Genomic DNA, 21,156 nt, shown 5'->3' on the forward strand with positions numbered 1-21,156 from the left:
GCTTGGGCCTTAGGTTAGCTTCATTGACCGAATGGCTTCGTGGTCTGGAGGAGCGGTGGGGTTTCTCTCTCCACACGCAGCAGCAGCAGCAGCATTCGGAGCTCGGGGGTGCTCAGGTCTCCTTTTGATCCAACCTGTGTGAAAGATGAGTGTCGTGCCCTTTTCCTAGCCAGCTGTGAGGGGTCTGCCTTCTGACTGCAGGGGCTGCAACTGAGCATCCTGGAGAGAAGAGACAGAGAGAGAGAAAAGAGAAAGAGGAGAAGAGAGAAAGGGAGGGAGGGAGAAAGAGAAAGAGGGGGAAGAGAGAGAAGAGAAAGAGAGAGAGAGAGAGGAAGAAAGAAGGAAAGAAAGAAAGAAAGAAAGAAAGAGAAAGGGGAAGAGAGAAAGGGAGGGAGGGAGGCAGCTAGAGGGAGGGAAAAAGAGAAAGAGGGGGAAGAGAGAAGAGAAAGAGAGACAGAGAGAGGAAGAAAGAAAGAAAAAGAGAAAGGGGAAGAGAGAAAGGGAGGGAGGGAGGGAGGCAGCTAGAGGGAGGGAAAAAGAGAAAGAGGGGGAAGAGAGAGGAGAGAAAGAGAGACAGAGACAGAGGAAGAAAGAAAGAAAAAGAAAGAAAGGAAAGAAAGGAAGAAAGAAAGAAAGAAAGAAAGAAAGAGGGGAAGAGAGAAAGGGATGGGGAGCTAGAGGGAGGGGGAAAGAGAGAAGAGAAAGAGAGAGAGAGGAAGGAAGGAAGAAAAAGAAAGGAAGGAAGAAAGAGGGGAAGAGAGAGAAGAGAAAGAGAGAGAGAGAAGAGAGAAAGGGAGGGAGAGAGAAGAGAGCTAGAGAGAGGAAGAGGGGGAAGAGAGAGAAGAGAGACAGAAAGAGAGAGGAGAGAAAGGAAGAGGGAGGGAGAGAGAGAAAAGAGAGAGAGAGGAAGGGAGAGCAAGAAAGAGAAAGTGAGGGAGGGGAGGGAGGGAGAAGAGAGACAAGGAAAAGAGCTAGAGGAAGGAAGGAAGAGAAAGAGAAAGGGGGAAAGAGAGAGAAGAGAGAAAGAGAGGGAAGGAAGGAGAGAGAAGAGAGAAAGAGAGGAAAGAGAAAGAGGGGAAAAAGAGAGAAAGAGAGAGGAGAGGAAGGGAGAAAGAAGAGAGGAAGGGAGAGAAAGAAAGAGAGGGAGGGCGGGCGGGAGAGAAGAGAGAGAGGAAGGGAGAGAGAGAGAAAGAGAAAGTGAGGGAGAAGAGGGAAGGAGGGAGGGAGAAGAGAGACAAGGAAAAGAGCTAGAGGAAGGAAGGAAGAGAAAGAGAAAGGGGGAAAGAGGGAGAAGAGAGAAAGAGAGGGAGGGAAGGAGAGAGAAGAGAGCTAGAGAGGGAAGAGGAAGAGGGGGAAAAGTGAGACAGAAAGAGAGAGGAGAGGAAGGGAGAGAAAGAAAGAGAAGAGGGAGGGAGAGAAAAAAGAGAGGGAGGAAGGGAGAGAGAGAGAGAGAGAAAGAGAAAGTGAGTGGGAAGAGAGAGAGAGAGGAAGAAGAGAGAGGGAGCGAGCAGTCCCAACTTCAGACTGTGGGCTCCCTCGAAGCAGAGCCAGGAGTGGGCGTGGGGGGGGGGGAGAGATCTGATTTCACTCCCCTGCGTTGAGCCTACCCAGGCGTGGAGGTGCAGCGCTTCAGACGAGGGTGAGAGACCAAAGGCTCAGGATGACTCTGCCTCTTTTACTTGTACAGACAAGAATGTTTCCTGGTGACTCTTTCTACAACTCGCAGCGGAAGGGATGGGAAAGACTTCTATAGCTCTTTCCAACCTATGCCGTGTAAGAATGTCGGAGGTAAGGAAAGTTTTGTGTGTGTGTGTGTGTTTTTTTTTTTTCCTTTTTTTAAACCACCCCTGCAAGGATTCGGAGGGGACGCTCTCCCCATCCCTCTTGGAGATTCTCCCCTTCTCTCCTTCCTCCTTGCTCCCCTTCTCCGCCTTCCTTGCAATAGCTCGAGTGTCCCGGACTAGCAAGATTTCAGGCAGCTTCTTGTCCTTTGCATTGCAACGGTTGACTGAATTGGGGGGGGGGGACCAGGTTATTTGCAGAATAACTTGTCGGGAAGTAGCAGCCTTCTCAGTCTTGCTGGGTGCGGGGGGGGGAGAGATCCGATTTATTTCAAGGGCACTGATGGGCAAGAAATTGATTTTGATTTTTGATTTTTTTGCACGCGTGGGTTCCAAAAAAAGAGGCACATCTTCGGGTTTTTGTTTTTTTTGTTTTTTTGCTTCCAGGTGAATTAAAACCCCGTTTGGCTCAAAGTTTCCCCCCGTCCCTTTTTGCCGGAGAGGCAGAACCACCTGTAAATTGCGACGAGCTGGCAGCTCGTTTAATTCCCGACCAAGTTTTGCACGAGCATTTTAATAGATGCGAAATGCATGATTTGAGTCTCCCACGTGTCCCGAGTCCAAGTGCTCTAAGCAGATAACACGACGGTTGTGATGATACAGTTGTGTGATGATGATGATGTTGTGGTGGTGGTGATGTGGAGACCAGACCAAAGTGATTTGGCAACATTAATTTGAGGATGAGATGGGGAATTCTGCCCTTTATCCTCTTAAAGAAATAGAATTCCTAATATTATTTTGTTGACCTAGTTTTTTAAAAAAAGTTTAAGACATAGTTTTTTAAAGAAGTTTTATTTACTATGCTTCAGAAAAAAACAAATCTATGGTCCCAAGCATGTTCCCTGTTTATTCATGATATTTATTTATTTATTTATTTATTTATTTATTTGTTTGTTTGTTTGTTTGTTTGTTTGTTTGATTTATATGCCGCCCTTCTCCGGAGACTCAGGGCAGCTTACAATGCGCTAAGCAATAGCCTTCATTCTTTTGTATATTTTATACAAAGTCAGCTTATTGCCCCCACAATCTGGGTCCTCATTTCACCTACCTTAGAAAGGATGGAAGGCTGAGTCAACCTTGAGCCTTGGAGAGATTCGAACCAGCAGAAATTGCAGGCAGCTGTGTTAATAACAGGGTGCACTAAACCACTGTACTATCAAGGCTCTTTTTAAATTTATTTATTTATTGGTTCAATTTATATGCCACCCTTCTCCAGAGACTCAGGGAGGCTTATAATGCATTAAGCAATAGCCTTCATACTTTTGTATATACCTGCTTAGTAGGGCTTTTGCCCCCTCCCCCCCCAGCGGTGTTCTTTTTTATACAAAATCAGCTTATTGCCCCCACAATCCGGGTCCTCATTTTACCTACCTCGAAAGGATGGAAGGCTGAATCAACCTTGAGCCTGGTGAGATTTGAACTTGCAGTAATTGCAGGCAGCTGGTGTTACTTAACAGTACTTTAAACAGTACTTTAATCTGCTGCGCCACCAAGGCTCTTACTAGAGTGGGTGCATGTATAATGTACATTCATGCGCACCATGTGTCTGCATGTTTTTGTCTGCACTGTTTTGATAAGTGCTGAAGGTAGAGGATTGGGGGGAAATGTTTCTAAAAAAGTAAACCAAGGTGGAACTTATGTTTTTGAGATATTAAAAATACATTGCGGAGGGAAGGGGGAGTGAGATTAGTCCATGTGGGCATAAGAGCGGTTATAAAGAATATTTCAACAGTGGGGGAGAAAATGAAAACAAAATATCTTTAAAAGCATCCAACATTACGCTCTAAAACCTTTTACAAAGAGAGAGAGAGAGAGAGAGGAAAAGAAGAAGAAAATGCAAAGAAAAGAAACAACCCTCTCCAAAGGAGGAAGATAGAATTTCTTTTGCACAATTCCGCTATTTCTTTTCTCTTTTCATTTTAATTGTGCATACTGGGTTGCTGTTTTGTTTCAGGTTATCCCCGTAAGGAGTTTAGAAAGCTTTCCCCCCGCTTTTTTAAAAGATCATGCAATAGCTTGGCAGCGTGAATTTTGGGAGGTGGATCATTTGTCTTATCTTCTGGTGAGCTGTTGCCCTGTTGCAAAACCTTGAGGCGTGTTGTGTTGCCTTTATTTTATTTTTTTATTTTTTTATTTAAAAAAAAAAACTTTTCCGGGAGCCTGGAAGCAAAAGTCAACTTCATTAGTTTCAGCGATGGCACATCAGCGCTCGGCTGGTCTTGTCACTTCCTTCCAGCAACTCCCCGAGCATGACGGGGCTGCCCTGCTTTGGAAAAGCTTGTAAGGATTTGTCAGCCAGATGTGACAAGATCAAGGAGCGAGTCAAGGAAGAGATCTGATATTAATCAGTGCATAGCTCGGAGCCAAACTTTCTCAAATGCAGTGTAGAAACATGTTCTTCGCATCGAGTGCGCTCCCTTTTTGTGGCTACAGAGATGCCACTGTGCACTTCCAACAGTTGGAAGAGAGTGCCAGCGAATCATGTTTAATTCTCAAAAGATGAAAGTTTCAGGTGGAGGGGGTGGGAAAAGAGTTGCCCTTGTTCTCTCTCTTCTCCCCCGCGGCCCCCCTCCCTAAAAATACAGATTGCTGCCGCTCAAAGGTGGAATATATAGGTTTTTCTGAAAGTCTTGATGTCTTGGTTCCAGCCGGTTTGCCCGCTGTTTTTATCCACTGTTAGGATCGTGACACAGGAGATCCGGTGTCTGCCCAGGCGGTTCGAATCCCTAGTATTGGTCTCCTGTATGAGCAGAGGGTTGGACTAGATGACCTCCAAGGTCCCTTCCGACTGTTACTGTTATTATTATTCCAGAAGCTCTTCTCTCCAGGAGGTCTTCCTTCAGGGAGATATCCATCTTCCCATCTTCTTCAGATGGATTTTCAGGATTGGGGCAATTTCTGAAAACCCTTGTTCTTCCTTGGCTGTTGAAAAGCAATGGTGGCATCCACTGGATGGTGTTTTAGAAAGCATCCCTTGCAATGGGATGGTGTCCACATGCTGTTTGGTGCAAGAGCCTTGGTAGTACAGGGGTTTAAGGCACCCTGTTATTAAGCTTATTAAGACCAGCTGCCTGCAATTACTGCAGGGTTCGAATCTCGCCAAGGCTCAAGGTTGACTCAGCCTTCCATCCTTTCTAAGGTAGGTGAAATGAGGACCCAGTTTGTGGGGGCAATAAGCTGACTTTGTATAAATATACAAAAGGATGAAGGCTATTGCTGAGCACATTGTAAGCCGCCCTGAGTCTTCGGAGAAGGGCGGCATATAAATCAAATTAAAAAAAAAAAATTGAATCTTTATTCCTGAATCCAGCCCGGCTAAAAGGCAGGTCACCTTTCTTTGCTACCTTCAGTTAGGTGTCTTGCTGATTGACAGTAAGCCATCGTTTTAGGGTGAATTGAGCCTGCAGGTAAAAAGAGAGAAGATCTATCCTCTTTAGAACGTTCAAAATTACTATTTCTTTTCACATCCTCCTCCCAGACTGACCCCTCTAGGCTGCCAGGGACAAAAAAAAAAAGTTCATAGAAGAGAGACAGACTGAAAAAATGTCTGTCAACAACGATGGTTGAGGAGCTCTTCAAGCTTCAGGAGCACTCCAACCGAGGTTGCTAGATAGTGGAGATAAATAAGAGAAGATGACCAATTACTTCACATCTACCTCCAGAGTCAATTAGTTCAGTCAATTAGTTTAGTCTGGCCCTTAGCACACTCTGTTCACAGTTAGGATAGTGTTATGTGAGCGACAAATAATCCAAACCAGTCCTTATTTCAATTCCTCTTTATGAAGGTCGTCCTGCCTGACCTGTAACTTCCAGATGCTTTTTTTTCTAGCCAGCATGGAGGTCCCCCAACTAACAGAAGCATTGACCAAAACCAGGGTGGATTTGATTTAAATCAAGTTGATTTAAATCGCAATTTAAATCATGATTTAAATCACTAGTAAAAAGGCTTGATTTAAATCAACTCGATTTAAATCATAATTTTTAAAGAGCAACTGTCACCTCTGCTACTCCTTTGACCCACTGTTGACTCACCGATAGTCCCGGTGTTGCAGAATATACAGCCTCATGCTACATAGCTAAGCTCCATTTCATGCTGAATAAACTAAATTATTTATGTATCTTAAACAGAAAACTATCTTATGATAGATTTTTACCCCAAAAGTTTTTTATTAAAATAAATTCGATAAAAATCAAAAAAATCCGATTTAAATTTAAAAAATCTGATTTTTTTTGATTTTTTTAAAAAAATCATTGATTTTTATCCATCCTGACCAAAACTAGTTGCATTTTGGTGGGCTGTGTAATCTGTGTAACTAGTTGCAAAATGGTGGGCATTTTGGTGGGCTGGAGGTTGCCAGATTAAAGGAAGCATCTTGTAGATGCTCATTTCAACAACAAACTCCGGGTTTTATTACGGTCACAATGGATTGGATTAGAAAAATGACCCCAACCGGACCAAAGCTTTTTTTTTTACCCCTTAGCATCCTATCATTTGACAGATAGGATCCCTGATTTCTCAAATGATCCCTGAAATGCTTTCTTTCCTGTTAGCATTGAGCTTAACTGGACTGTGGATACGTTTGTGCCTTCTCAGAAGTCTCTAAATCAGAGCATCTCTCCGAATTCTATACATTTGAAGGTTGGGAAAATTGAAGTATTAAACTGATGGGCTCCCTGGTTGGAAACCTCTAGCATGAAAGCATTTGCACTTTGTCATGTTAGAAATAGTTTGGGAATCTTCTTTTAGGGGTTTGTAAGGGACGCGGTGGCTCAGTGGCTAAGACGCTGAGCTTGTCGATCGAAAGGTCGGCAGTTCAATGGTTTGAATCCCTAGTGTCGTGTAACGGGATGAGCTCCCATTACTTGTCAACCGAGCTTCTGCCAACCGAAAGCACATAAAAGATGCAAGTAGAAAAATAGGGACCACCTTTGGTGGGAAGGTAACAGCGTTCCGTGCGCCTTTGGCGTTTAGTCATGCCAGCCACATAACCATGGAGGGTGCTGGCTCTTCAGCTTTGAAATGGAGATGAGCACTGCCCCCTAGAGTCAGGAACAACTAGCACATATGTGTGAGGGGAATCTTTACCTAATGGAGTTTTCCTAACATTTCAAGGCTGGCCATCCCAAAGGTGCTTTTTCAAGAGGCAATCTGGAAGAGACGACTGGACTTTCTGGTTTTTCTTTTAAGACATTTCACTTCTCATCCCAAGAAGCTTCTTCAGCTTCTTCAGACAACTCTTCAAGTTGTCTCTTGGAAATGCACCTTTGGGACAACGATTGACCTGCTGGATGAATCTCCACAGACATTCAGAGTTGGGCCTTGAAAAATCCTAAGTACATTTTTAGGAAGGTTCCCAAATTCAATTCAGAAAACAAGGGGAGGAGCTCCAAAACATCCAAGAGCATTTTTTCACTTGACTCTGAAACTTCCTCAAAGCGGCTACTTCGGTGCATTTTGAGAAATACGGTAGTTAATCTAACAGACTGCAGTCTAAAGAAACACACACTGTAAATCTCACACAGGTGAAACAATCTGTTATGAGATGCTGGGATAGGAGACATTTGGCCCATTTTAAAAATAAAAAGCTTGAAACAGAGAATGCATTTGTTTCAAATCTGGACAATCTACAGGTATGGTCATTTTATTTCAAATGCAAAAATGTTTCATGGTGATGTAGAAGACTGTGATCCATCAATACTTATCCCAGATGCTAATATTTGATGAGCAAATTTTCAAGATTCCCAGCAGTTTTCCCTTTTTCTTCTTGGAGTTGGAAGGGACCTTGGAGGTCTTCTAGTCCAACCCCCTGCTTAGGCAGGAAACCCTACACCACTTCGGACAAATGGTTATCCAACATCTTCTTAAAAACTTCCAGTGTTGGAGCATTCACAACTTCTGGGGGCAAGTTGTTCCACTGATTAATTGTTCTAACCGTCAAGAAATTTCTCCTTAGTTCTAAGTTGCTTCTCTCCTTGATTGGTTTCCAACCGTTGCTTCTTGTCCTACCCTCAGGTGCTTTGGAGAGCATCTTATTTTTAACTCGTCTATGGTTCGGATAGCTCTTGTTCTTGCTCATTTAACTAGTCCTTCATACCTTGTCCCTCCAGATGTACCCACAATCTTCTGTAACAGCTGTCTTAGAATGACAGCTGAGATATTTCCATCTCAAACCCTTTTGTGCAAGCATGCTGTCCTTTGGCTGTCACAATGAAGGCCAAATCGGACTAGGGATGAAAGGTTCAAAGGATTCTAGTGTATTGAGGTTCTCCCATTCTTGGAGCAGCCATGAGGGTCAAAGGAGATCCCAGTGAAATATAAATTGGCATGGGCAGCCTATTTGGAATTAAGGTATTTTTCCTCCGCTCCCAAATCCAAATCTGCATCATCGGTTTGGAACATTTTGAGAAGAAACCTGTAGGTCCACCTGACAAGTCAGTAAATTGTGGGATTTTTGGGCCCTAAATTATAATGGCTATCATTTCACCATCAATATGGTCCAACTGCTTATAATCGGAGTTTAGTAATGATATTGGCCTATAGTTCTTAATAAGAGATAGATCAGTTCCTTCTTTTGGGATAATAGAAATATAAGCCTCAGTCCAAGATACTGGAACCTGAGCCTCTTTCATAACCACATTGAATAAATCCGTCATGTGTCTTCCTATCACGTCAAACACTATTTTGTATAATTCAACTGGAAGGCCATCCCTACCCGGGGTTTTGCCATTCGCCTGTGCTTTCATAACTGTTTCTACTTCCTCCATCGTAAATTCCGCATTAAGAATTTCCTTCACTGTTTCCGAGACTTTAGCCAAGTCTGTCTTTTCCAAATATTTCCGAATTTCACAGATATTTTCCTCTCCTTTCTGATAAAGCTGTGTGAAAAAATCCTGAACTACCATTCTCTTGCCTTCCTTAGTACAATGGAAATTCCCAATTACATCTTTCAGCCCTTCTATTCTCCGTTGTTCCTGCTCCTTTCTAAGCCGGTAAGCCAACCATTTTCCCGTTTTATTCACCCTTTCAAAAAATTTTGTTTAGTCCACTTTAGTTTATTTGCTAATTCCTCTTGAACTGAAATGAATTTTGTGGATATAGATCAAAGAATAATTTGTTCCGTTCTATTTTTTTTTTTTTTTTTGTTTCCTAAATCTACATTTTCTACTGTTCCGTATTATTACCTCCAAATTAATTCATCCGGCCTCAAACTTTTCTTAAACAAATAATCTTACTTGTAAATATATAATTCTGTATGCCACAAAATATTTAGCAAAGACCTTGAAATTGAAATTACTTCTAATTCTACTTTGAACAACCCTTCAAGTAGTAGTTGTATGTAAAAACCCTTATTAAGAATTGTCTTGTTTGATCTCAGGAATCTTTAACCAGATAGAATTGGGCTGGTTTTTTTTTTTTTTTCATTTTCTACTTTTTTAATGTCTTATATTTTGAGAAAGTTTATAGCTCAGGACTATTTGTGCTGAGGTTTAAACTATGGTATCTATAGGAGAACTGTTTAGAATATGTGAATTTTGACCAGGGATCAGAGGTATGTGCCTAATAGAAAAAAATAAAAATGTTCTTTTTAAAAATAGGGACTATTGGAAATTAGTTGCAGGGAAAAACTGGACAGGTTCATAAAAATTTAAGAGAAAATTGAGGAAAACTAAGAGGAAGTACTTTTCTCCTTGAAAATTTCTTCCATTTTCCCCAAACCTAAGCTTGGCTACAAAACTATTCCTATTCTTGGAAATATGAACGTATTACTAGAAGAAAGTTTGACTTCATGTTTGATTCCTTAGTCTTTAGAAGAATGGTTAAACAAGTTGGGAGAGTTTGCTTTGACGTTCAGAATACCATGTTTCCCCGAAAATAAGACCCTGTCTTATATTTTTTTGAACCCCAAAATAAGTGCTTGGCCTTATTTTTGGGGGGTCTTATTATTTTGGGGTGCGTGGAGCAAGATGGAACTCTTCTTGCCATCTTACCTCATTTCCAGTTCTGCATTTAAATATTTTTGAGGAGGGCTTATTTTCAGGGGGAGGCTTATTTTAGCGTATGCTGATTATCAGGGGATGTCTTATTTTTGGGGAAACAGGGTAGCTTCAAATTTTAAAAGCAAGCCTGATATGAAAAATTCATTTCTAATTACAAACTGTTCCTGGACTCTCAACCGAATACATGGATTTGTTCTATATTTCAAATTTGGAATTTTCTTTGTAAAGTCTATATTTCAACTTCACGGGAAATACTAAGTTTTGAGTATTTTTAAAAATTTTGATGTAGTTTTTGAACAGAATTAAAAACAGTACAAGGTTTGAATGAAAGAATAAGGAAAACTAATAAGGTGAAATATCAAAAAAGGAAAAAGGAAAAAGAAAAATGGGAACGGAAAGGGAAGGGGAAAAAGGAAAGGAAAGGAAAGGAAAGGAAAGGAAAGGAAAGGAAAGGAAAGGAAAGGTCTAAAGAAGTGGCTTCCAGTAATTTATATTTTACTGTCTCTCTCTAAGCTTACTTAATAATTTCAGACAGAGTGAGACACAGAGAGAGATTCAGCTGCCATTCCACTGCATTCAGAAATAAAGAATTTTTACATGTAATTATTCTAATGATCTAAATAATTTGCACATAGTGAAGAAAAGTTCGGTCTTAATCCAGAACCTGGATGGATCTTTATGCAAATCTATTTACCACTGCATGTCCTCCCAATCTGCCAATTGTACGGTTGGAATATTTACCTCTTTTTGAATGTGGGAACTGCAAAGCATCCCCTCTTTTCAATTTCAATCAGGTGTGAAACAAACCTGTCATGAAGATTGTTTTTCAGGAAAGCATTGTTTCAACGTTTCTCAAAGATTTGCTGAGATTTGTTAGACCAGTTACCGGGTACCTTCCTGAGTACCCATAGGAAAAAGAATAAAAAAATAGGAATTAGATAAGGGTAATACAATGGTTATATTGTTGGGGGTTTTGTTCTACTTCTCATCTCTGTCACTGGAAGAACATCAATTTAAAAAAAACCTATAAGAACTAAAGAGCACTTAGAAAATGCATTATTAAAATGGGACTGACATGCCAATAATAAACTGTTCATCAACTTCTATTCATACTCTGAAAAGCTGGGGGGGGTGCTGAATCTTCATTGGAGGGTTCCCTCCATCCCCCCCCCCACTTATTTTCTTATGTACTTTCCCATCTCCTTTCTTCTTTTGCCCATGGAAATCAACAAACCAGGAAGTGGGGAAATGTTCTATAAGGAAATCCAAAATAAGACTTGGGATTCTAATGATCTGGTTGGTGTCTCTTAAACGGTCTTGCTTCCTCAAAACATTTCAGCTTCTGAGCCCTATTTGGGATGGATGTCCCAAAAGGCAACTGGACTTTCTTGGCAGTTGTTGGTTTTTTTCCCCTTGAAAATGTTTTGCTTCTCATTCACATCAGAGAAGTGAAGACGCGAAGAAGCTTCTTGGGTGAGAAGCAAAACATTTTCAAGGGAACCCAAGAAAGTCCAATTGCCTTCTGGAAAAGCACATTTGGGACAACCATGAGCTGGATGATTGAGAATCTCCATAGACGTTTTGGATGGGTCTTCTGAACCCCAAAGTGATGGAAGATAAATCTAACAAATGAACCAACAAGGAAGAGGTTGGGTTAATGGCTTCCCCATGGGCTATGTAGAATGATCACCAAGCCAATGGGAAGACTTCCCTGATCTTTCATTACTAATGGCAGGAGGAAACCAGTCTTTCTTATTGTTCAAAGGATTGTTTTACTAGCCAGTGAGAAATGTGGGCAAAGTTACTTATTACTCCAGGTGCTTCACTTTTGTGTAGAGCTCAGGATCTGTAGGCTGCTTGTCCCTCCTCTAGATATACAGTAGAACCTCTGGTCATGACCAGAATTCGTTCCATAACTTTGGTTGCAACCCAATTTGGTTGTGACCGGAACCTAATTTTGAAAATTTGACGCTTACAAAAAAAACTGGCGCAGAAGGGGAAATCGACTGCGGGGAAAACAATTGTGAATTTTTTTGTTCGGAACCTGATTTTGGTCATGGTTCTACTGTACTTTTAAAACAATTGAAGATGTTCATGGAGGCCTGATAGAAAAGAAACTGCAAAATCAGCAGACATGTGAAGTATTCCTTAAGTATTCCTTAAATCTCAGATAATAGACAAGTTTTTTGAGTTACATTCTTCTTCTTCTGGTGGTGGTTTGTTTTTTTAAAGAAGTGGGAGAAATTTAGGACTGGTGGGAAAAACGGAGCTGCTACACAAGCTGGAGATGTGCTCCCTGTTTCCAACAAGATTAACATGAGCTATTCGGATCTGCTTTTTTTCTTACTATCCAGCCTGAAGATATCTGAAGTGTTTAGTTCATCTTCAAAAGTTTGTCTGCAAGTTTCTTCTGAAGAGTTTCGTTAAACCCTTCTGCTTTTTCACTTTTTCAGGCCAATTCTAATTTGGGGCCTATGCAAGTTTTCACTGCAACCATTTTTAAAATAAACCCATCATTGTATTTTGTTCAAATATTTATAACACTTTCTGAATCAAGTCCAAGGAGCAAACAAAATATAGGCACGAGAATACAATAAGGCAGAATTTTAATTATTCTTTAAAATTAAGAAATATAAAAGGAACATCAAACAACCCGGAAGATAAAACAAGCTCCATCAACAAACTTAGCATAAGTAATAAAACTCCCCAAATCACAAAAAGAAGTGAGTTTGTACATCATGGTAAATTTCATTTGTGAGAATCTAGCTATTATCATTTTATCAGTTCTGTTTTATGGCTGGATACATTGTGCAGGCCAAATCATGCTAATGGTTTGCCCAAGTAGAAATGTAAGATGATAAATAATGGTGAATTGGAGAGGTTCTCCTAGATTAATATTGTAATATTGATAATTTGATGCCCTCCTTCCGAATTGCTGCTTGGACTGTCACTTCCAGAATTTACTTATATTGAGCTATCTTAATGAACTTTGGCTGCTTGTAGAGTGTCCAACAACTGCAGTTGACCTTGTATCTGGTTAATACTTGGATAGAATACCTCGGGCTTCCAATGTGAGTCATGGCTGACTGAAGACATCTTCATGAATAAGTGAGATAATGACCCATGTTGAAGAATGAAAGACTGGCTTTGGAGAGGAGGTCCTTCATATCTCTCAGGAGGAGAGATTGGGAGATCATCCATGAGTGCTCTGAATCATAGCTTCTCATGAAGAGACTGTAAAACAGCACTAGGAGCTGGGGGAAATGGGAATATATATCTTTGTTCTCAGCAGCACTGGAGCCTTTCCTAAAGATACTAAACCAGCCAAACTGACTTTCTAATCACATGCTCCATTTAATCATTTTATGGATATTAGAGACTTTCAAAACGGCAAGTTTAATTTGATACCTGGTAAGTTTTATCGTCTTTAGAGTTAAGAAATTTTAAGCAGAGTCTAAAGAATCTAAAATAATATACAACTGATAAAAAAACAAAAACAAAATTACAATGGTTAAGCCAGATATTTTTTCTCATGCTTAAGTATCCTTTGAAAAATAGACTGAGATACTGATAACATATATCTAAGAAAGGATATAGATTTCAAATGGATAAACCATTAAAAGCTGATGAGAATTTTTTTTAAAAAAAAATTACTTGACATGGACGTTATAGAGTTTGATGGCATGGAACACAACAAACTTGAGATTACCAAAATGGGAATACAAAAGATAAATCAAGAAAAAGATCTCGACATGGAATAGCTGTGAGAAGAAATCCTTGACAATGCTTTTCTGTGGGATTTATCAAGCAGGCTAATGAAAGCTTTGAAGACTCCTTTTAAATACCAAAGAGTGATGAAATATTAAATCCTGTGATGCTTCAAGAATGATTTAAAAGTCAAGATTGTGCAGAGCAAAACAAAGGAATGTAAAGTTGGATTATTTGACCAGAGATAAAGTATTTGTTTTGAAATTTCTGGTAACACCTAATGGACTTTTTGCTGAACTAGTTTGCATTAATTTTTACTATACAAATAGTCCTTCACTTACAACAGTTTGTTTAGTGACTGTTACAACAGTACTGAAAAAAGTGATTTATGGCCGTTTTTCGCACTTACAACTGTGGCTTAACAGTTGCAGTGATTCACTTAACAACTGTGTCAAGAAAGGTCATAAAATGGGGCAAAACTCACTTAACAACTGTCTGGCTTAGCAACATACATTTTGGGCTCAGTTGTGGTCGTAAGTCAAGGACTTCCTGCATTCATTAAAAACTGAAATCATTAACCTAAACAAAAATAATTGGATGGAGGTTGTTGTCTAGGAAATCCTGGGATTGTAGAATGGGTTAGGAAGTAAATCCCTGAAGAAGGCATTCGCAAACCAGAATGTTGTGTCCATGCCCTTACTAGGAGTTGAACTCATCTTGACAGAATCTTTCATTATGGTAGGGAGGAACTGCAGACTGGGTAGTAATGAGGCAAATATAATGGGATGAAAAAATCCCCAAATGTTGTGTAGTTCTTGACTTGATTAGAACATTCTTTCTCGCTTTATATTGTGATTCTCTTGTCAACTACAGACGCATTTCATGTTCTTTTTCAGCATGTGACATTAGGAAACTCTGTCTAGTTAAATAACCAGATCAAAACAATTAAGATAAATATTATTTGTTGTTGTTAGTCCACGACCCCATGGACAACGCTCTACCATCCCCCGGAGTCCATTTAAGCTCATGCCGACTGCTTCAGTGACTCCATCCGGCCACCTCATTCTCTGCCCTCCCCTTCTTCTTTTGCCCTCAATCAAATCTTTCCCAGCATTAGGCTCTTCTCCAGTGAGTCCTTCCTTCTCATTAGGTGGCCAAAGCATTTGAGTTCCATCTTCAGGATCTGGCCTTCTAAAGAGCAGTCAGGGTTGATCTCCTCTAGGACTGACCGGTTTGATCGCCTTGCAGTCCAAGGGACTCACAGGAGTCTTCTCCAGCACCAGAGTTCAAAGGCCTCCATTCTTTGGCGCTCAGCCTTCCTTATGGTCCAACTTTCACAGCCATACATTGCAACTGGGAAAACCATAGCCTTGACTGTATGCACTTTTGTTGGCAGGGTGATGTCTCTGCTTTTTATAATGCTGTCTAGATTTGCCATAGCTTTCCTCCCCAGGAGCAAGCGTCTTTTAATTTCTTGGCTGTAGTCCCCATCTGCGGTGCTCTTGGAGCCCAGGAAAATAAAATCTGTCACTACCTCCATTTCTTCCCCATCTATTTGCCAGGAATTGAGATACTAAATCTCAGAATCAGCCAGTTGAAATGAAAAAAAAAAAAAGTAGCAAGAGTAACCCAAATAATTACTATATACTCTGCATTTGGAGTGCTGAGTGCTTCCTCCAACATATCATAAAGACGGGAGTTAATCAGCTTCAAAAATGAAATAAAACAAACATACCAATCAATACATTCGGTAGCAAAAGTACAAAATAATAAAGCAGCAGCCAGACACTATAAAAATGAAAAGGAATAATTAAGCAGGAGTTTTCTGCACAGATAATAAAATCTCTAGGCACAATGTTTACAATATTGAAAAGGGCACCAGCTGAAGAGCATATAAATCTGGCCCTAAACCAACCAAAAAAACTACAACTGGTTTAGCCTGCTGAAGTGGTAGAGATTTATTATTACAAGAGGAAAAAAATACAGTGTAACCCAAATCCAAATCCATGTCTGAAAATCGAAAGCTTAGCTGACCTTCAGCTCTTAAAGCTTTGCTTTAGATTATTCTTCCTTTGTTTATGGAATCATATTAAAAAGAGATGATGTAGGCCAATAATTTGTGAAAGAACAGAGTTTAAACCAGGAAGACCCTGCTTCTTATAGGGGCAGCCTTTCTTGCTGGAAATTTCTTGGTTTAACACTAAATTGAAGGGGCAGAGAAATATAATTTCTTGAGATGCTTTGTGCTTTGTTTATTTCTGCCATCTCTGGAAAAGTTGATGGACAAGTCAGAGATAGCAAGAGCATTTCGACTTATATGCCGCTTCACAGGGCTTTACAGTCCTCTCTAAGCGGTTTACAGAGTCAGCGTATTGCCCCCAACAATCTGGGTCCTCATTTTACCCACCTTGGAAGGATGGAAGGCTGAGTCAACCTTGAGCCTGGTGGGATTTGAACTGCCAAATTGGAGACAGCCAGCAGTCAGCAGAAGTAGCCTGCAGTACTGCACTCTAACCACTGTGCCACCATGGTTCATGATCAATAATCTTTCCCCAAACCAGTTTTCCTTTCTATAATTCATCTTTCTCCGCCCACCCCTTAATTCCTCTTCACATCCTAGATGTAGGATCTTAGATGGGTATATGATGCCTGAATAAATTGGATTATTCCCCATTGCAACATTAAGAAGAGAAATATTCTGAAATTCACAACTGAAGAAAAATAACGTGTGTTATAATTCTAATTTGATTACAATATCAAGGAAATCAGTCATGAATGAAATCCCATTTTTGCACTGGCTGCATCCCCCTACTATTTTGTGGAAATATATACCCTTAGAATACCACTTAGAGGCCTTTGAATCTCTTGGCTTGGGAACAAATGTGTAAGTTTTTGGCACAGTAGGATACACAAAGCCCCTGTCTGGATTTAACATTCTGATGCAAAGTAAGCCACTTAATGGCTTGTTCAATAAATCATAAGTTAAAAAAAAAAAATTCCTGGCTTAGCATTCTGTGCAAATTCGCCCAATGAATAAACCGACCGTGTTAATCCTATCTTGCAACTTTTGATGTAATCTATCTTGCAACATTTGTACTCGATTACTCTCCCGCTGAGATATTTCATGTCTTAGGGCCCTCTGAAATGCGGCTGAGGATGGTGAAATTCACTTGCCTTTTTCTAAGGGTATCTTGTTCCTTGAAGGTGGGGTGGGCCAGTGTTACGAAAGAAGGGATGTATTTTATCAAAAAGAGAGAGAGAGAGAGAGAGCCACCTGTGCATAAAATCTCATGTTGTTACAAGCAGATGTGCTCAGCTCAGTGTTAGGCTCCAAAAACTAAAAGAGGATCATTGTGCTTCTTCCAACCAAATATCTTTATTGTTCCTTGCCTATAGACAGAATCTTGCCAAACTAAAGCATGCCAACATCCCCATAAAGCATATACTCTGGGAACTATTAGGGAGGAGCCATCTTCACCCTCTTTCCCTCACACAAACTCTATGAGCTAAGTAGTCCCTTGCTCCTCTGGAATGCAGCCGCTCCCTCCTGGAAGTCCAGACTACATAGGAAGGGAAGGAAAAGAAGGAAGGAAGGGAAAGAAGGAAGGAAGGAAGCAAAGGAAGGGAGGGAGGGAGGGAGGGAGGAAAGGAAGGAAGGAAGCAAAGGAAGGAAGGGAGAAAAGAAGGAAAGGGAGGAAGAAAGAAAGGAAGGAAGGAGGAAGGAAGGAAAGAATGGAAGGAAAGAAGGAAGGAAGGGAAGGAAGGAAGGAAACAAAGGAAGGAAGGAAGCAAAGGGAAGGAGGGAGGAAGGAAGGGAAAGAAGGAAGGAAGGGAAAGAAGGAAGGAAGGAAGCAAAGGGAGGGAGGGAGGAAGGAAGGAAGGAAGGAAGCAAAGGAAGGAAGGGAGGGAGGGAAGGAGGAAAGGAAGGAAGGGAGAAAAGAAGGAAAGGAAGGAAGAAGGAAAGGAAGGAAGGAGGAAGGAAGGAAGGAAAGAAAGAAGGAAGGAAGGAAGGAAGGAAGCAAAGGAAGGAAGGAAGCAAAGGGAGGGAAGGAGGGAGGAAGGAAGGAAAGGAAGGAAGAATGGGAAGGAAGGAAGAAGGAAGGGAAGGAAGGAAGCAAAGGAAGGGAGGGAGGGAGGGAGGTCCCCAAAAGCAAGAAAGATACATTGTGATTTTTTTCCTAGCAGATTTCTTTATTGTTCCTTGCCCATAGACATAATCTTACCAAACCACAGCATGCTAACATCCCCATAAAGCATATATTAAGGGAACTACTAAGAAGTGCCATCTTCACCCTCTTTCTCACACACAGAGACTATCAGAACTGAGTTGTCTCTTGCTTCTCTATAATGCACACCCTCCCCCTTGGGAACCCTGACAATATTCCATCGCACACAAGTGAGAATCTCATTTGGAAAGGTCAAAAGGGAGAAACGTACGATGTTAGTGCTGCTATGTTGTCAGTTGCTGACATGCTGCGGACCTGGGGTTGGGGATCCCTGCCTTAGAGAATAAGCCAATCCCCTCTTCATTGTGATAGACCCTCAAGTAGTGGAAGACAGCTATCTGTAGCAACTTGGCCAATTTGTCGTGACAATCAATAGCAATAGCCATAGACTTATATACCGCTTCATAGTGCTTTTACAGCCCTCTCTAAGCGGTTTCCTGAGTCAGCCTATTGCCCCCAACAATCTGGGTCCTCATTTTACCCACCTTGGAAGGATGGAAGGCTGAATCAACCTTGAACCATTCAGGATCAAACTGCTGGCAATTGGCAGAGTTAGCCTGCCATGCTGCATTGTAACCACTGCGCCACCACAGCCCTTCCTTCCTTCCTTCCTTCCTTCCTTCCTTCCTTCCTTCCTTCCTTCCTTCCTTCCTTCCTTCCTTCCCACTTTACCAATAGCACTTAGACTTATATACCTCTTTATAGTGCTCTACAGCCCTCTCTAAGCGGTTTACAGAGTCAGCCTATGGCCCTCAACAATTTTGGGTCCTCATTTTACCCACCTCAGAAATATGGAAGGCTGGGTCAACCTTGAGCCGGTGAGATTTGAACTGCCGAACTGCAGCTAGCAGTCAGCTGAAGTAGCCTAAAGTATTGCACTCTAACTACTGCTCCACCTCGGCTCATCCGAGGTGTATAAGAAGCCTGAAGGCTTCATTGAATCCCTTGGAATTAAAATATACAATACAGGAAGAATAATATAATGTAATAATTATTAAGAGAAGGGGTGGGCCAACTTGAGAAATATTGCTGCCTCGAGCAAAGTTACAAAGGGTGAGTCCTACTTCCTCCCCACGTCAAAGATGGAGTTTTAAAGCTGGATTATTATTATTTTTTTGGCACCTGAATGCAGAAAAGCACACCAGATTCCCTCTGTGACAGTTAAAAATGTAATTATGATATATTAAGGTACTAATGATTTATTTTCATTAAATACAGTAGTGACTAACCATGTATCTTGTTTCATGACACTGAAAATCTGCTAAGCTGGATATCCAATTCATGCTGTTTTACAAGCTGGGTTAGAGAGATGGGGGGTATTTGGGCTGAAATCCAACACATTTCAGGTTGGGGGGCTGGATCTTCAAGGACTGAAGCTTGCAGGGCCAGAATCATCATTATCAAAACATTTTGAGATACCTTCTGCATTAAGAATAAGAAGTGAGACACCAGAATCCACCAATATTCTTATAAAGATAGGATAAAATAGTGTAAACCCTGGCTTTGTTATAGGCTAGATTCCTGAATGTTGAAGTAGCTTTGAAGGAACTTGTTTAAAGAATCATAGGGGTATAAGAGACCTTGGAGGTCTTCGAGTTAACCCCATGCTCAAGGCAGGAGACCTTATTCCATCCTGGTCAAATGGTTGTCCAGTCTATTTTTGGAAACCTCTAGGAATGGGTTTATAGGCAGGACCGCAGTGGCTAAGACGCTGAGCTTGTCGATCGAAAGGTCGGCAGTTCAGCGGTTCGAATCCCTAGTGCCGCATAACTGAGTGAGCTCCCGTGATTTGTCCCAGCTTCTGCCAACCTAGCAGTTCGAAAGCACGTAAAAAATGCAAGTAGAAAAATAGGGACCACCTTTGGTGGGAAGGTAAGAGCGTTCTGTGTGCTTTTGGCGTTGAGTCATGCCGGCCACATGACCATGGAGAAAGTCTTTGGACAGCACTGGCTCTTCGGCTTTGAAATGAAGATGAGCACTGCCCCCTAGAGTCAGGAATGACTAGCACATATGTGTGAGGAGAACCTAGGAATGGAGGTCTTTATTTGCTTCTTTTACCGCTACATCTGAATCTCTTTCTTCAGCTTGTCTGTTGACCCTCAAGCAGTGGTGGGATTCAAATAATTTAACAACTGGTTCTCTGCCCTAATGACCAGCTGGGTAGGCGTGGCCCACGCAGTGGCCAACTCAACATCACTCATGTCGATGGGCGCTTCGCCTTAGCTGTTACAATGTAATAAGGGTTAACCGGAGAGGCAGTTTCTATAAGCAGAGCAATAAAGATTAGTCTAGAAACACCACCAGAATGTTTCCTTCCTGCCTTCCTTACAGGATTAGCCCTGTAAAGTAGGGAAAAAAACAAAATAAGATTTCTTCCAACAACTGGTTCTCTGAACTGCTTAGAAAGTTAACAACCGGTTCTCCCGAATTGGTGCGAACTGGCTGAATCCCACCACTGCCCTTAAGTATTGGTTGAGTTTCGAGAGAGAGATTTACTTCAATGCACTGGGTGAAGTTCTGATTAGATCTTTACTAAACTCTTGATTTTTGCATCTCTTTTCTTGATCTTGCAGGCCATCCGATGCACTCTGTTAAACTGTAGCTGCCAGTGTTTTAAGACTGGAAAAATAAACCAACGACAGTGTGATCAGTGTCGGCATGGATGGGTAGCTCATGGTAGGTAGTATAGTATGATGTACTAAAATTCTTTGTGATGGGGCTGTTGATGTTCTCTGTCTGAGAAAGTTTCGTTTGGAGTTTTAATTTAAAGTCAACTCAATTAAGTCTAGAAACCTGTTGTCTGAAGCAAAATTGGCCAGTCTGTTTGAATAATTAAACAGTATAATTGATCCTTCTGAATGAGTTTTGTCTCTAAGCATGTACAGGTTCCCCCCCCCAAACGTATTTAAAAATCTGAATTGAATAAATTCAATTTGAAGACTGGATTAAGATGACTGAATGAAATCAGATCTAGCTTCCAAATTAAATCAGATTTTGCTGATTTGTATACCTCTATTGTCTAGCTGTCAGCTAGTCGTACAATTAGATAAATATACAAATCCAGTCCTCATTTTGCGTGGCAAAGCTGATGATAAGAATAAAAAATAAAAACCTAGAACATTTTTTATACGTAATTTGATTTGGTGTTGCCTCCTTTGAGGGAGAAATTGCTATACAGTATATTTTATCCTTACATGCCAATTTGCTTTGTAATCTGCTTTGCAGTTCAATATGTGCTGAATTAACTATTATAAGTGAAACTATAGGTTTAGATCACTGGTGAAATGCAAAATTTTTCCCTACCGGTTCTGGGGCGTGGCTTGGTGGGCGTGGCTTAGTGGGGGGTCATGTGACTGGGTGGGCGTGACCTTTTTTTTTTTTTT

The 21,156-nt window shown here is 41.0% G+C and overlaps 1 protein-coding gene across 1 annotated transcript in view; it reads left to right on the forward strand.

Annotated features, from left to right (window-relative positions):
• Window positions 1-1,205: 1,205 nt before the first annotated feature.
• BNC1 (basonuclin zinc finger protein 1) overlaps window positions 1,206-21,156 on the forward strand; it is a 35,965-nt gene continuing 16,014 nt past the window's right edge. The window contains exons 1-2 of the mRNA XM_034434643.3: window positions 1,206-1,788; window positions 20,347-20,449. Coding sequence (XP_034290534.2) covers window positions 1,735-1,788; window positions 20,347-20,449 — 157 coding nt within the window. The 5' untranslated portion in view covers window positions 1,206-1,734. The remainder of the gene's footprint in view (window positions 1,789-20,346; window positions 20,450-21,156) is intronic.

Source organism: Pantherophis guttatus, chromosome 13 (assembly GCF_059756535.1).
Source record: "Pantherophis guttatus breed Tessera chromosome 13, ASM5975653v1, whole genome shotgun sequence".
NCBI classification, from domain to species: Eukaryota; Metazoa; Chordata; class Lepidosauria; order Squamata; family Colubridae; genus Pantherophis; species Pantherophis guttatus.